Below are 15,195 nucleotides of genomic sequence, written 5' to 3' on the forward strand. Positions count from 1 at the left end.
CTTGCCTTGTTACTTTTAACCAGTGCTAATGGGAATGTGTGTTAGTTATTACTTATTTGGGTTTAGGGATTCTTATTTCTTTCATTTACTGAGTCATTGAGATGTATTTTGTGTTTCGGTGGGGGCTGTACCAAGGAAGGCTCATTCAATTTCATTGTACACATGTTGTGCATTGGCAATAAAGATTTGATTTGCTGGCTACCCAGATATTGTACAAATGGGTAGTCACAGAAATTAAAATTATTAATTTTTAAAGATTTCAAGTATCTTGAGACAGGTTAAAACAGATCAAATGAAAATTGAAAAGAGAACTAGTCTGTTAATTTGCCACCACAACTTTTTGTTGTTTTCATTTCCAGATGGAAAAAAGAAATGACCCATTTCATGTAGATATCAAGCAAATATTATTAAATATGAGAAAATATCGGATGGGACTGATTCAGACTCCTGATCAACTAAGATTTTCATATATGGCTGTAATAGAAGGAGCAAAATATATAATGGGGGATTCCACTATGCAGGTAAATACATTGTCTGCTTTTTAAGTCATGCCGGATGGGTCATAGTGAATTTCACCAAACAGGTAGTCCTCCCTTATTGAACATTTGTTCAGTTACTATTCAAAGTTATAATTGCACTGAACTCATGGTAGTTACTGACAGTCCTCAAAGTTACAGCCAGTGCAACATCCTTGCAGCGATGTAATCAAAATTCCGATGCTTGGTAGCTCAGCCACTATCAGAACTGCAGTGTGTGCTTTGACTCCCATCCCTATCCCTCCTATTTCTGCCCATTTGGCTGCCCTCTATTCCACCACCCTAACTTGACCGTCTTTCTCCTGCTGCTAATGACAGCACCAAAACTACCAGAACTGTCACCACTAACTGCTGCAGTCACGTAATGTTTCCCCTAACAGCCACTTTGCTTAGTAACAGAAATCTGGTCCCAGTTGGACTAATTTAGCAAGCACTACGTGTATATTGTTCTTTTAAGATTCAACTAGTGAAGACATTTTTTTCCCATTCAGTATCGCTGGAAGGAACTCTCAAAAGAAGACCAAGCACCAAGTTCTGAATGTTCGCCTCCTCACCCAACTAAACTTACTGCAGAAAAATACAATGGGAATAGCATGGTTTTTGAAGAACAGGAACCAGGAGATGTTGATCCGATCTCTCCTGTACAAAATGATTCAGATACAAATGATGACAAGTAAGTAATGGTTTTATAATAACATTAAAACTGACTGGTGGACAAAAAAACAATTTTATCTAGTATATCGAATGACAAGGGTTTGTCAGTTTTATAGAAAGTAGTCTTTAAATTGATAAAATAATTCATCCTGGAATTCTGTAGACTTTTTAGCTGAATCAGAGCATGGTATTATTATTTTTCTTCCCAGGCTCCTGGGATGCCTGACAGCTAATAATTCTGTACTTTATAGTCCCAACTATTTTGAAACAATTACATTTTATTATTTTTATCAGTAGTACTGAGCATTGAAAAGCAGTATATATATATATATATATACCCACTTTGTATGAGAATCTATTTGCCACAGAAGGGAAACAAAGAACCAGTTCCTTCCAATACACATTCTGCTATGGATAATTTATCTTCAGACATCTGACTGTACTTCCAGGATATGGAAAAGGATGGAGAGAATAACATCCACTGACAAGTTCTGTTAGCAGAAGAAAATTGCCTTTAATTTTCATTTGTTTTTGTTTGATTTTAAGCATCTCATTAAATACTAGAGATGTCATATCAAAAAAACATACTTAGGAGGTAAGGACTAGTGGTTTCATAATTGATGGATTAACATTAATTACAATTTGTTCTTGACCTACAACTATTATGGAGCTTGCAAAGTTTTTTTGATGCTTATCTGCTTCCTTGGACCCTGCTGGATCTTCCAGGGCTTCCCCCACCCAGGAGGTACTCCATGCTCACTTAACGACCTGCATATTAACAGTGGCACCAGGGAGAGCAGGGATGAAGGTTGTTAAGCTGAAGGTATCTCAGTAGTTATCATCATTTATACCCATAATGGCATCCTTCAATTTAATCTTTTAAAATAGAGTATTAAAATGTTTCGCTATTTCACTATTGCTTTTCAAGTGTTGTCAATACATCTTGGTGATTAAGGAATGCATGGAATAATTGAAAGCTGACTATAAAGTTTTTATTTTTTTTAAGGGCTTTACGAAAAAGGCTGAGAGAAGACAAAAAAGCTAACACAGCACAGATGGTGCAACAGATGAAACATAGGCTGAGTGAATCTGAAAGAAAAAGAAAAAGGTGGTTATATTGGAAGCCTGTTGTTACTAAGATTGGATTTGGTTCAGTCATATTTGTTATAGTTTATTCTTCCTGGAAATTGTATTCCCAATACATGCTCATGTAAGTAAGTGAGCAATGTTGCATCTACAATGAATCTTATATCCCATGATTTAGTGGGATTTAAAGTGAATATAATAAATGGATCCAAGGTTGCTGTCACATCTGACAAAACAAATGTGTTTTTACTTGGCCAGTGACAATTTAACTTGCAGCATTGAAGTCTTGTCATTGGTGATTAATGTGATTATAAATTGGTCTCAGGATTTTTCAATACTGGTACTTCTGAAACCAAATTGCCACGTGGATTCAAATTATGCATTTGTTACATAAATTAATGCGCATTTTCAGCAGCTATATATATGGTATCTAAATTGGTAGTTCAATAGATAATAGCCTGAATGGCCAAGTCACCAGAAGGATGACTTACATACATGATAGAAGCAATAAACTGTGGTGTTATTCTGAATGCAAAAAGTTACATTTCTTTATTAATGTACCATGAACCATTTATACTATGCAGACGTAAAGCAAATTTGATAACTATATAATCATTTTGTAAATAATTGTATTTTTAAAAGCTACATTTGTATGAACGATTGGTGCATCTATCACCAACTTTTCAAGATTGACTTGGAAATTCACTTTCTGGACCATTCCCAATGCAATGATTAATAAATTGTTGTTTCAGAAATTAAATGTTAGCAAATAATTATTCCTCAGTTTTTACTTGTAAGATGCATATATGTATTTATGTTAGCTATTTTATTTGAAAATATTTAGTTTTATAAGGCTACTGGTAGATTAGATCTTGTGTCTCAAGCTGCCTCTTTGGAAGAAATGTTTTGTTAAAACTGCAGCTACTGTTGGAAGCCATAGCTTGTATTTAAAGCTTACACATTCCATTAAATGTGAAACATTTTTGTGGGTCTTACTGGGTTTGAGTCCTATTCTTCTATATCTTCTTTGTCTATTATAATTGGAATAGGTAGCACATTACCAATTTGATAGTAATTTCAGAAAATAATTTATATAGGGCACATCAGAAGCATTACAAATGGAAGCAAATAGCCATAATGCAGATTTAACAGGGAAGGGAGGATGCAAATGAAGATTTCTGAAGCTGTTGGCACTGAGCTATAGTACAAACTATATTAGGAAGAATCTTCTCAATTTCATCATTACATTTGAATAAGAGTAACCATTTGTGTTTCTGGCAAACAACTCACATATATCCTACACAATATTACCATAGCATCAGGTATCCATCATTTATAGCACCCACATTTAAGTATCTTATGAACCTCATTCAGATTCTCTTACTTAAAACTGACCTGATAAAAATAGTTTTAACCATCTTTAAATGTTCCAAAAGATCACTTTGTAAAGTGGATGATCAACATGATCCCTATGAAAATGCAGACTTCTGGACCACAGCATGTGTTAGGTAGCTGATAGATTTGGGCAACTGGATGTTCTTTTGTTCTTGTATCCTGCAAGCTCTTCAGAGTTGCTGGAGAATTTTCCCCAAAGAAGAAAACACCATGTTGCCAGTGAGAATACCTTCTAGGTTTAATCAACAATAATTTATTTATGGTTAAACAATACAATGTACAGTCTCTAGTGTTGGTATATATGCTCTTAAGTTTCTTATAAATTCTGCTCTTGAAAAAAATAGCATCCCATGTTTTGAAAAACACTGAAATGTTTAATGCAAAGTTCCTCATGCCCTTTATTACATAAAAGAAATACTAGAAAACAAAACTGCCTACAATTTATAATTTGAAAGATAATAAAAAATGTATTTCAACTGAAAAGCACTCATTCACACCTGGCCTCAACTCTTTTTATGCTGTAGTATGAATCATGCTGCCATTTGTAAAAATTGTGGATGCTGAAACCAAAGTATGGTAGAATTGTTAAAAAATATTTTCATGCATTGATCCAAAACTGTTGTTCTATACATATACACATACTTCTCTATTATATAGGAAACATGAAAGCAGTTAAAGGAAATGTTCCCTCTGAGATTAACCAGTTTCTAGGCTTTGTTTTAGGTGTACATGTATACACAAAGATAATCAGCTGAGGCATTCTGCTCTATTTCTAATCCAAATAAATAATATAGACTTACTTTACATTGTGTACTGTGTGATTGGCAGCAACTTTCTTTTGGAAGTCTTTCCCTTTCATACCTGGGGTTTACAAAGATAGAAACAAGAATTCTTCTACTGCACTATAACCCTGCATTTTTCTGTTCAGCTTTAACGTTTTAGCTCCCTCCGGTAAGCATTTGGCTACATTTTATAGAGTGAATAAAATTGTCTATTTTTGTCCAAGTTCATTAATCCACATCATACTAATCATAAGCACAAAATATATAAGGCAACTGGATACTTTAGTAGTTTCCAAAAAATAGTTGTTGCATTATTTTCATGAATATAAATACATACATTTTTGAAAACATGCTTGATCAATATATATTCTTGTGAATATATTGAGTCAATTAATTGCAGTTATTAAACATTTAAGAAATAACTTCCTATTTTCAGTTTCTTTCAGTTCTATCTATAACAGTAATCCTTATATTGATTCCTTGTATTGCTTCTTGCCTTTCAATGTTATATAACATTTAGCACATTTTTGTTTAGATTTTCTTTCTAAAATGTGATAGCTAATGCTAAGCTACTTGCTACCCTTCCACTGAAAGCCTACTTTTTAAAAAGTTTACTTGTGGCTCATTTCAAAGGGAACAGATGGTGAACTGTTTCTTATTCCAATTCAATAGCAATATGGATTTTCTGTCATTTTATACCTATTAGTTCAAGGACACTTTGTTATATAGCAAGATACCCACAAATGTATGTATATATCCAAGCTGCAGTATCCATTGATACATATTTATTAATAAATAATAAATCATTTTGATTTTAGACAACTGATATATTTGCATTGCAGTTATAAAACCCTAAAATTATATTCCTGACTGTACTGAACTTGTGACTCTTTTACATTGTGTGTTTATAGGCCGAGAGTGACTGACGCCTAAATTGCCAAGACTTGAGAATGTTCTTCAGCTATAATAACACACTATTGACATGCAAAAACAGGACATCACTGTTCTTCAGGAAACAAAAATGAAAAATGAGGTCTGAGCAATATACAAGCGGCCTCATAAATATCTGTTTACAGCGTAAACAAACAGGGAATGAAGTATATCACCAGCAAGAGACTTTGCAAAAGAGAATTTGTCTTACGAGTTTTATGCTTGTATTAACTGTAGAGAGTTGTAAGATCACATTCACAAAATACTTTGTACTGCCATTCTTGTATTTTTTTTATATTTTTGGCAGCATTAAATATTTTTTTTAATTTATATGCTGTTGTGTGTATATTTTTATTTAGTTCCAGAAAGATTATTGGCAATGCTCTGAGAAATGCTACTTTATTATTACGCTTGGTTTAAGCTACAATATTTCTACATGATTCCTTGTGTTTTATTCCATTCTATTTTCAGTGAGAACTTAACAGATTAAATTTATTACAAATAGAGAATAATATTTAAATAACAAAATCTGTCTTGGTAGCATTGGACACACACATTTTAGATTAGAAGATTCAATGGGGAAAGTGGATCTATCCAGAGCATTTTCAAAAGTTCATTTTCTCTTCAGTTTGTATTTAAAAGAAAATAATTATCTCAAGGTACAAGTCAAAGGGATATATTTGCATTTGGGACACTCCAATATCAGTTTCTTCTTTAGTGACATAATTGTTTTAACCAGCTTAGAAATAAATACATTTGCCAAATACTAACATACCTCATTTGAAAACATTGCTCTCTGTTTAAGTACTTACAGCTGCTTTATGTAAGAGCAGCAATTTTGGGTACTCAAATTTCAAGTGTTAAAGCTACAAAGTAAAACAACCTTATAAAACTAAACCACGTTTTCCCATTTTACAGTGAAACCATCCCTGTACCTGTAATATGAAGACATATAACACAGACTTTTATATGCCTCAAATTCCTGTTTTAATAAAGCTAAGTTTTGATTTGAGTCAAATATACCCATGGTTTTCTAAAATCTTCATTTTGTCCAAAATTTTCTGAATATATAAGATCACCACATAACCTATAACGCCTCTTGTCCAAATGTTACATGTATCTAAATGTGACAGAAATGAGAGTGATAAACATGTTGAACATCTGTTTTCCTTTATTACTCTAAGAAGAAATTAAATATGAATAATGAGAAGCATGGAACATTTCGATATTTCAACCAAAAGTATGCCAAGAATATATTTTATGTCAACTTCATCCAGTTTTGATATAATAAGTTTGCTCCGGTAAATTAAAGTATCCATGAAAAGTGATCATTAATTACATACAAGATTACATAGGCCTATAGATACAAAACACAACTTGGATTGTACACAAATGGACTATGTGCAAAACAATGTATGATTTAAAACAATGAAGATGGGAGTCCACTGCCAAAAAGTAATTTCCAGGAACTTGGTATTTTCCATCGTGAAGATTTTGCTTGAGAAGTGCTACTCTGTTGATTCTTTAAAAAAAAAAAAAGCAAATTATTTCCAGCAGTATAATTCCATTAACCTGAATATTTGTGATGAAATGTAGTGAGGAGATGGATCCCCAGGAGGGAGAGAGTGCATCCCAGGGGACTAAGAGGCAACTCAGCCCATAAAGCGTGTGAGAGAAAACAAGTGAACATAGGACCTCCCTAATAGCTCACAAAGTAGATTGTAGATTACAAATAGTGTTTTCCATCTGGTAAGATTTTGTCTATAGCTCTGAAGCAATACAGAAGTCACCTTGGAAAAACTGCCACATGTCATTTTTGGTTTTGGGCCTAACATATTTAAAACTCAGCACTTGGTAACTGTTAGATGGCCTAATGGATCAAAAGGTATTGACTACAGATAGTCCTCATCTACCGACAATTTGATCAGTGAATGTTCAAACTTACAGTAAACAGTTGAAAAAATAACTACCTTCAGGTGTCCCTCAGCCATGTAACTGGTTAGCTAGGAGGCAAGCAAAAGCCAAAGATATGAAATGGAGTTGTCTTGTCTCTTGACAGGCAGAAAATACAGTTGTGTTCATGTGATTTCCCACTTAGTGAACTTTCACTTAGGATCAGAGTTGCCTGTCCCAAATTATAGTCTTTACATGAGGCCTATCTGTAGTCTATTATCACCAAATCAGTTTTGAATTATTCTGAAAAAACTTGCAAAATTTGACATCATCATGACACAACTATAATTTTGAGCTTTTCTACTAAGATCCCCTCTGTTAATCCACAGTTGCAGTTTATTCTACAGTATACTATATAATACTAATATTATACGCATTCGTAATTCCATCCTTCATTCAAAGTTGACCCATCTGCAGGAACTACAGAAAAATTACGATAATCCTTCATTACTGTAAAACTGGGAGAGGGAGGTGCAGGCAAGACTAGAAAGAAATACTTTTCTACTGCAATACTCTCATAGAATAGCTTTCTATAGGAAGTTCAGCTTGCTATAATCCTGCTGGTTTTCCAGATACAGGTTAAAATAAAGCTTTCTTAAAGATATTATAACTAATAAATGGACACAGAACCATTGAAATGTTAGTTATTAAATTCTGGGCCCATAATCAATGTTATGTAATTCTTTTTTAATAATCTTTCTTAACTCCCCAAAACAACGTAGTGGAACACATACTTACCTGAGGTGCAATTAGTGTAAACGTTTCATTAAGGTAATCAGCAAGGGCAAAAGCATCAGGAATATTATCTCCTTCAGAGCAGAATTTCAGCAAAACCACCAGTGGAATTCCTTTTGAACAACTGGAATAAAAATAAAATGAAGAAGGGAGTGAGAAATTTAACAAACTCTCTTCATCTCAGGTGCAAATTATGCTGTAAATTGTGAATACAAGAGGAAGACAATACATTATATATTTAAAGAATTGTTTTATCCCAAAAAGAAAACAAGACTGTTAAATTAATCCATCTTTGCTTTTCTTAGAACCAACTGGCATGTCACACCTTGTGTAAGTTTTATATACAAGTAGTGACATTAACAAAGCAAAGCAAGCCTCTTTATCCTTCAGAAAATTATGTGATAATTCAACAAAGTATTAATTAATTTTCCTGGGCTTTCTAACAGTGATATTGTCACGCGCATACATACTGTTTCAGTAAGTTTAAAGAACTGAAAGACACATCTGTTGGTGTTCTGTTCACATTTTAGTCACATTTCCATTTTAATTGGTGACATTAATTATAAAAATATATTCTTATATTTTATCCTATTGCTTCCTACACTTTTGATTTACTGCAAAGAAGAAAGGGAAGTATTATCATTCATGTTTTGTATGAAGGCTGAGAAAAGTCAGTTATTTCTTTTCAAGCACTCAACCACTCAAAAATTGAACATTAGTTTTATAAATGCCCATTTTATGAAGTTGTAACAGAGGCTTGATATCAAAGATCTAATAACTCATAAGACATAATAATTGTCTTAGAAGAAGCATTTATCAAAATCAGAAAGAAACCAACTGCTATTGTGTACAAAACTGACATTTTAAAGAAAACTAACAGATTAGAAACACACCAAAACAATTACTTTTTAATCTAAGACTAAAATCTAAAGAACTACTTTAATTATGGCTAAAAGTTTAGCAGGGACCAGTGGGAATTCAAATCCCACTTGCTGTGTTACTTCCATTTCATAAATTGGGTCAGGAATTTTGCTGTATTTCAGAAAACAATTGTATGCAATTAGAACACCATTATTGAAGAACTGAAAGCAAATTGGGTATACTACCCTAGTTAAAGCATCACAATAGAAAGAGACCAGGTATTCTAATCCTGCCTTGGGCACAAAGCCAGCTGTGTGACCTTGGGCCTATCACATTATCCCAGCCCTAGGAAGGAGGCAATGGCAAACCACTTCTGAAAAACCTTGCCAAGAAAACTGCAGGGAGTTTTCCAGGCAGTGTCCAAGAATTGGACACGAATGGGAAAAATATCACTGAGAAATAACACTCTAATACATGATTAATCATTCAGGCTTAATTTTACGATTGTTATTTTTTTGATCCAAGCAATGATCCATTGACTACCTCCTATTACAAAAAAAGATTTTGAATATAATGTTACTTTTCAATATTAAAACTTTACTGTCTCACCAACCTCTCTGTGAATAATAGTTTTGTAATTCCACCTCCTGGAATATGGAATATTTTATCATCATTTACTCCAGGAAATGCTGATATTTGCTCCATTTCACTGCCACTCAATCTTTCCAAAATATCTCTCACAGTTTTGTCCATGGCAGGTGAAATCAAGTATCGTAATGAAGTGCTGTCAACAAATCATAAAATTTAAAGTTAGCTGCAAAAATCAAAACTGATCTTTCAAAAGAACCAGTTAAAATCTAATGGAAATAGCTCTAATAAATGGTTAACAATTTCTTTTAATTCGCTATCTTCAGTTCCCTTTTAAAAAACCCAAATGGGAAAAGCATCTGTTAAAAACAGTTTATAGAAAGTTAAAATATAAGTTAAAATATAATTCATTAAATATATTTCTAAAACCATGCATTCAAATGCATAAACAGTTAAATTATTTTATATAGGACAACAATATCAAACCAAACTTGAAGACAAGGTACTATCTATTTACTCAAAAGCGTCAATCTTAACCCATAACTGGTTCAGCTTACAAGGCTAAATGCCCTCTGTATAGGAAATTCCACAAGCAGGCTGCATAGATTGAAAATGCCCCTCCTGATTGGCAGCACACCAAATCCTTCACAAATGCAATATCCTCAGCATTCCTATTATATGTCTTGGTGGACAGGACATATGGCATGTCATCACTGCACGTATCAAACTTAGATCAATAGCAGAATGGCAGTTTTCTGCTAATGATAGCTTGCCCTATTCAGCAATCTAGTTAAAGTCACTTAAACTACCTACAATATTCAGGTCAACCTTATGAATAGCACCACATACAGCATACTGCAGTTAAGTCCTTGAGATTGCTAATGAATGGATCACTGTGACCAGGTTACCCTGTCCAAAAATGGTTTCAGCTAGAAAACTAGAAAAATGCAATTGTGGCCTTGTACATTGTCTCTTTTATTCAAAGCAATAATTATTGGACAAGAAAAACATTTATTCACAGTGCTTCCATTTTATGGTCCTTAATAACTCTCATCTGTTTCATTAGTGCCCAGAGACTGTCCTGAGCTTGCATAACAACCAACATATACTGAAATTAACAACTCCATAAACTAAACATGTTTTCCTCGATCATACTACAGCTGCAAAGGATAGCTATTTAATCTCATGAAAACACACAGATACTTCAAACAGATGCAGGCAGCTATGACATACACTCCAAATAACTATTTTGTTGCTGAATCTTAAGATCCTAGTTAATAAACTAGGCGTTGTAGACTCAACCAATAATTAAAAATTAAAATATACATGTATACTACCCAATCTATAGAGATATGAGCTGAAAAAAATCCAGACTGTCCTAGTAATTCATCAATTTGGATAATATCTGCCCAGAAAAGTAATTGCAGATTACAACTGTGGCTTGACTCCACAAATTTGAAAGTTATTAAATGATACTTTTCATCTAGCAGAATATACTTTACTATGCATAGTTCTACTTCTTTCTACCTTCCTCCTTACACCACCAGATTCATTATGGAAATGTGAGGAACTCACAAGGCAGATTTGGAAGGAATGAGAATTGCCAGAAAGAGATGAGGAAGGAAACTTCTATTGGGTAAGTACATGTCTCTTGGTATAATGTTCAATTGGCCTTCTGCATATAATTACATTATCTGTAAGACTTACCCATGAAGCTGTTGGTCATTACGCTGATAAGCATGACTGCTTGACAAGAGAACAATTTTGGAAAATCCAGAGTTTTTCATCCACGACAGCAATATTTGACAAAACAATCTATATTTATTCTTTCATTACACCAGGAGGCAAAGCAAGGCAATAGGTTAGAACTTTGCATTTTTGAATCTTGTCAATTCATCTGTAGTTTTAACACTCTGGAATTTGTATAGTTATGCAAAAAAAAAAAGTCTTAATTATTGCCAATGAAAAATAAAAATGATTTGACTGATCCAGTTATTTTTCAGTCTTACCAAAAAAATTAGAGTTAAAACCACTGAATGAATCATATTGATGCTTTTCATAAAGTTGCATTATCAAAATCTCTGACAAAATTATTTGTAAGTTAATCATGATTGAACTTTGACATGATCTTTTAATTCGTGTCTCTGTTGTGGGGAAATTGTCCAATTGAAGAATGCACAAAGTGTCTTTTTGTTGGTGTGCCCAAGTACAGAGACTGCTTGATTCCCAGCCAAATGAATGCAAAAGAGCCCCAAACTAAGTAAAGTTGTGAATGATACATTCCCAGAATAGTTGCACAGGAATCATAAACAAACCAATGTAAATCATACAGTGACCTTTACAAGTAAAATGTTACTTCCGATAACACTACAGGATGACTTTATTTTAACTATCCCAGCACTTCTATATTCTTCTCTACTGATGGGACTCTAATCTGCCGAAATTAGAAAAAGTAACATCATGTACTATAAACAATGGCATTTATTGTGCCCATATACTACCTCTGTTCTTAACAAAAGAAAGACAACATTCTGGTTTCTGTTATCTATCTCCTCTCTCTCCAAGGTGATCAGGTGACTTTGGATTGTCTGTATTTCTGTGCCTTTCTTTATGCTTATGCCATACACATGCCACGTTACATGACAACCTTCAATAATCCCACATGGGCACACATACCTTTATGAATGGTGATCTGATCTGCAGAACCACCAATTCTTTTGATGTTGCTGCATACACTGAAAAAAAAATAGCATAAGCAACATATCAGCACTAACATTAAATTACCTTTACCCAATCATATTACAGTTGATGCCAGTAAATTTAAGAGGAGCTCTGCAATCATGCCTCTGTTAAATTTTGACAAAGCCTAACACAAAAGATTTAGAACAAGAGAAAAAAAGAGAGAGAAGAAAAAAGAGAGAGAAAAAAAACATTGTATAAATAGTGATCTGTTTCCAGTTTTCAATCTTTCTGAAATCTCATAATGATTTTAAACTTCAGGATCATTGGCATCAATCATTTTGGTTACTAACTGATTAGGGCTTCATCTGTAATGAAAATAAAAGGTAGTCCTAAAGTTATGACCGTTAAGTCATGTTACGGTGGTAAGTCATGAAGTGGGTCATCATAAGACTGACTCTGCTTTTTTTTTGCAGCAGTTGTAAAGCAAACCCATTGTTAACACCCAGTGTTAAGCAAACCCATTGTTCTCAATGGCCCATTTTTTGCAGAAACTGAAAGTAAATCCTGGTTTCTGGCAAAACTGTCATAAGTAGCAGTCATCTGACTGCAGGGTGCAGGAAATGGCCATAAATGTGGACCAGCTGCCAAGTGCTAAAAATGCAATCATATGACACAGGGAGTGGGCAATAACAGAACTTCGAAACTGACTCGTAAGTAGCTTTTGGGGGGATCCAACTGCTCTGCAAAAGCATCTTTAAATAAATTATATCTCACTCACACACACACACACATCTGAAGCACCCAATCTATTCCCAATTTAATGGATGCAAGACTATATTTACACTACCTACCTTCAGCATTTATGCATAGTTCTGTTGCATCCTCTTCAGTTATTGCATATGGATTATTTCCAACCATTGGCACAAGACAATCAGTATAAAAGTAACCAACTCTGGGCATATGAAGTGTAGAAATGACTAAATCTACAGCCAGCTGGCCCACATTGCCCACTGATACAGCTGGCTGAAATTAGATAAAAGATAAATTTAAGTTATATCATCTCAAATACTAATTCTATTCGTAATTTGTTGGAAAGACATATCAAATTAGCTATGCATCTATTCTGTATTGTAAAACCATAACACTAAATTACAGTATTGTTGCAAATTAATTGAAAGACATTCTATATTTATATATTCACTTGATGTCTTAATCAATTGCAAACATTGATTATATACTTTTGTCCTTACCTACTGCATTAAAACAAAGCTCAGTTACATTATAAATAATTTAATAGTACTTTTGAATATGTCCATTATATTGTACTTCTATTTAATTTTATATTGGGGGGGTGACCAAAATGTGCTTAATTAAGTGGATTATATGTAAATCTGCCAAAATTTACATAATTACAATAAAGAAATAATGTCAAAACAAGAGAAATTTTCAACGAACTCCAATCTGGGACCCTTCTGGCAGACCTTAAAGTGATTTTGGGGGAAAGGGGATTTTAAGAGCACCACTGAGCAAGGAACTGTTGAATTCATATACATCAAAAAGTTTCAGGCAATTTCAGAAGGTCTTATTAACACAATGGGTTTTTAACACAGTACAATTGTTAATCGATAAAAAAAATCCCAATACAAGAACATTGCTGGACCATATGAATAATCCATTAGTACATTTAGTTTCCTTAAGACCAGAAGCCTCGGGTACCAGTACAGGTGACTCCACTTAGAACTGTAATGGAATCTGAAATTCCCATTGTCTGTCATGACATGTCAAGGCATGCATACTACCAACAACTTGTGTTTTGGTGAAACCAGAACTAAACACTAGTTTGGGGCAAAAAACAACAACCCATAAATTATAGTCATGTGACTGCAGGATGCTGCAAACAGCCATAAATGCAGGCCAGTAGCTGAGCATCCTAAAGGCAATCATATGAAAGGGCCTAGTCATCAGAACTTCAAATCCAGATCTTAAGTACCTTTTTGTGGATCTGTCATAACTTTAAACAGTCAATAAGGTATAGGAAGGGATCGGTCATAAATCAAGGACTACTTATGGACTACAAAATTCTGGGCAGTACTAGATCTGGACTGCAAACATCCCAATGATTGTCCTAAATCTCTGCTTGTTTGAAAGAATGCTTCTACTCCCTTTAAAAAAAGACTCAAAGTAGAATTGTTTTCAAATGATAAAGATTTATTTATTTTATAAAACTGGAATGATCATGTCCTGAGCCATAGAGTCTTTTTGATCACAATGAGTAGAAAAGAAAAAGAAAAACTTGAAGAAAGAACGAACCATGAATTCCATGCATGGCCCAAGGATTTCTTCACCTTGAGTTGTGTTGAGGGGAAAGGTTACCCGAAGGGAGGTTCAGCCAATCTCATTGTACACAATGAGACAAGAAAGGTTGACTTAGATTTCAACATCCCTCGAAAACAGTTGGGGAACTACGTGGCCCCTTTAGGACTGGTGGACTTCAACTCCCAGAATTCCTGAGCCAGCATGGCTGACTCAGAAATTCTGGGAGTTGAAGTCCACAAGTCGTAAAAGGGGTATAATTCCCCAGCGCTGCTCTGAAACCTCACCAAACAGACCCTTAAAGAGGTCAGAGTTCAAAAACGCGCTACTCGCGTTTTTGTGCGCGGATCAAACAGATACTTGGCTATAAAACTCAGGAAAATGAATGCTTATTTTACCATAAGGAGAGTAAAGCCTTTGAAATCGGAGCACGCACAGCCATCACAGGAAACGAACATCCCGGCAAGGACCGAACAACAAAAGCAGCCAGGAAATAAACACCTCGTAGCGATCCAAACCAGGGAGAAAAGCGTGCCGCTTTCTACGTCCTAGGTTCTCTTACTGCCCTTGACATAGGTGTTCGGTCGGTGCCTGTCGGCCTTTCTCCTTTGTAGCAACAGCTTTCCTAAAAACGGATTAACGGAGCCGAAAGAACAACTTCGAAACATCGCTTTGACCGA

General features: G+C 34.4%; 2 protein-coding genes across 6 annotated transcripts in view; one reads left to right on the forward strand and one right to left on the reverse strand.

Annotated features, from left to right (window-relative positions):
• PTPN2 (protein tyrosine phosphatase non-receptor type 2) overlaps positions 1–5,713 on the forward strand; it is a 21,031-nt gene extending 15,318 nt beyond the window's left edge. The window contains exons 7-10 of one of the 3 annotated variants that reach the window (XM_026671957.2): positions 360–521; positions 1,028–1,209; positions 2,197–2,400; positions 5,365–5,713. In XM_026671957.2, coding sequence (XP_026527742.1) covers positions 360–521; positions 1,028–1,209; positions 2,197–2,400; positions 5,365–5,386 — 570 coding nt within the window. In that variant the 3' untranslated portion in view covers positions 5,387–5,713. Of the gene's footprint in view, positions 1–359; positions 522–1,027; positions 1,210–2,196; positions 2,405–5,364 lie in introns of those variants that run through there. The other 2 variants (XM_026671958.2, XM_087961485.1) reach the window with 2 other exon arrangements.
• On the reverse strand, positions 3,672–15,187 carry PSMG2 (proteasome assembly chaperone 2). 3 transcript variants are annotated; one of them, XR_015748865.1, is made up of 8 exons: positions 14,914–15,094; positions 13,054–13,225; positions 12,197–12,255; positions 11,228–11,346; positions 9,546–9,716; positions 8,075–8,195; positions 4,472–4,532; positions 3,672–3,850 (listed from the first exon to the last, which is right to left on the reverse strand). XR_015748865.1 is itself a non-coding variant. In XM_087961496.1 (8 exons), exons 1-8 carry the CDS (start codon positions 14,971–14,973, stop codon positions 4,527–4,529), a joined length of 741 nt encoding a protein of 246 aa, XP_087817622.1. In that variant the 5' UTR covers positions 14,974–15,095; the 3' UTR covers positions 4,512–4,526. The 3 variants fall into 3 exon arrangements, 2 of the variants coding, with proteins under 2 accessions (XP_087817622.1, XP_026527745.2); XM_087961496.1 differs by lacking the exon at positions 3,672–3,850 and adding an exon at positions 7,354–7,386 and having other exon boundaries at positions 4,512–4,532; positions 14,914–15,095; XM_026671960.2 differs by lacking the exons at positions 3,672–3,850; positions 4,472–4,532 and adding an exon at positions 6,537–6,905 and having other exon boundaries at positions 14,914–15,187.
• Between the last annotated feature and the right edge of the window lie 8 nt (positions 15,188–15,195).

This window comes from Notechis scutatus, chromosome 3, assembly GCF_049901735.1.
Source record: "Notechis scutatus isolate UNSWTSFEM ecotype Mainland chromosome 3, rNotScu1.2, whole genome shotgun sequence".
In the NCBI taxonomy this organism is placed as follows: domain Eukaryota; kingdom Metazoa; phylum Chordata; class Lepidosauria; order Squamata; family Elapidae; genus Notechis; species Notechis scutatus.

Coding starts and splice junctions, on each gene's coding strand:
- PSMG2 (XM_026671960.2), bottom strand. CDS start 14,973: ATGTTCGTTTCCTGTGATGGCTGTGCGTGCTCCGATTTCAAAGGCTTT. Junction 13,226..14,913: donor AAGGCTTTACTCTCCTTATG/GTAAAATAAGCA, acceptor ATCTAATTTCAG/CCAGCTGTATCAGTGGGCAA. Junction 6,906..8,074: donor TTACACTAATTGCACCTCAG/GTAAGTATGTGT, acceptor TTTTTTTTAAAG/AATCAACAGAGTAGCACTTC.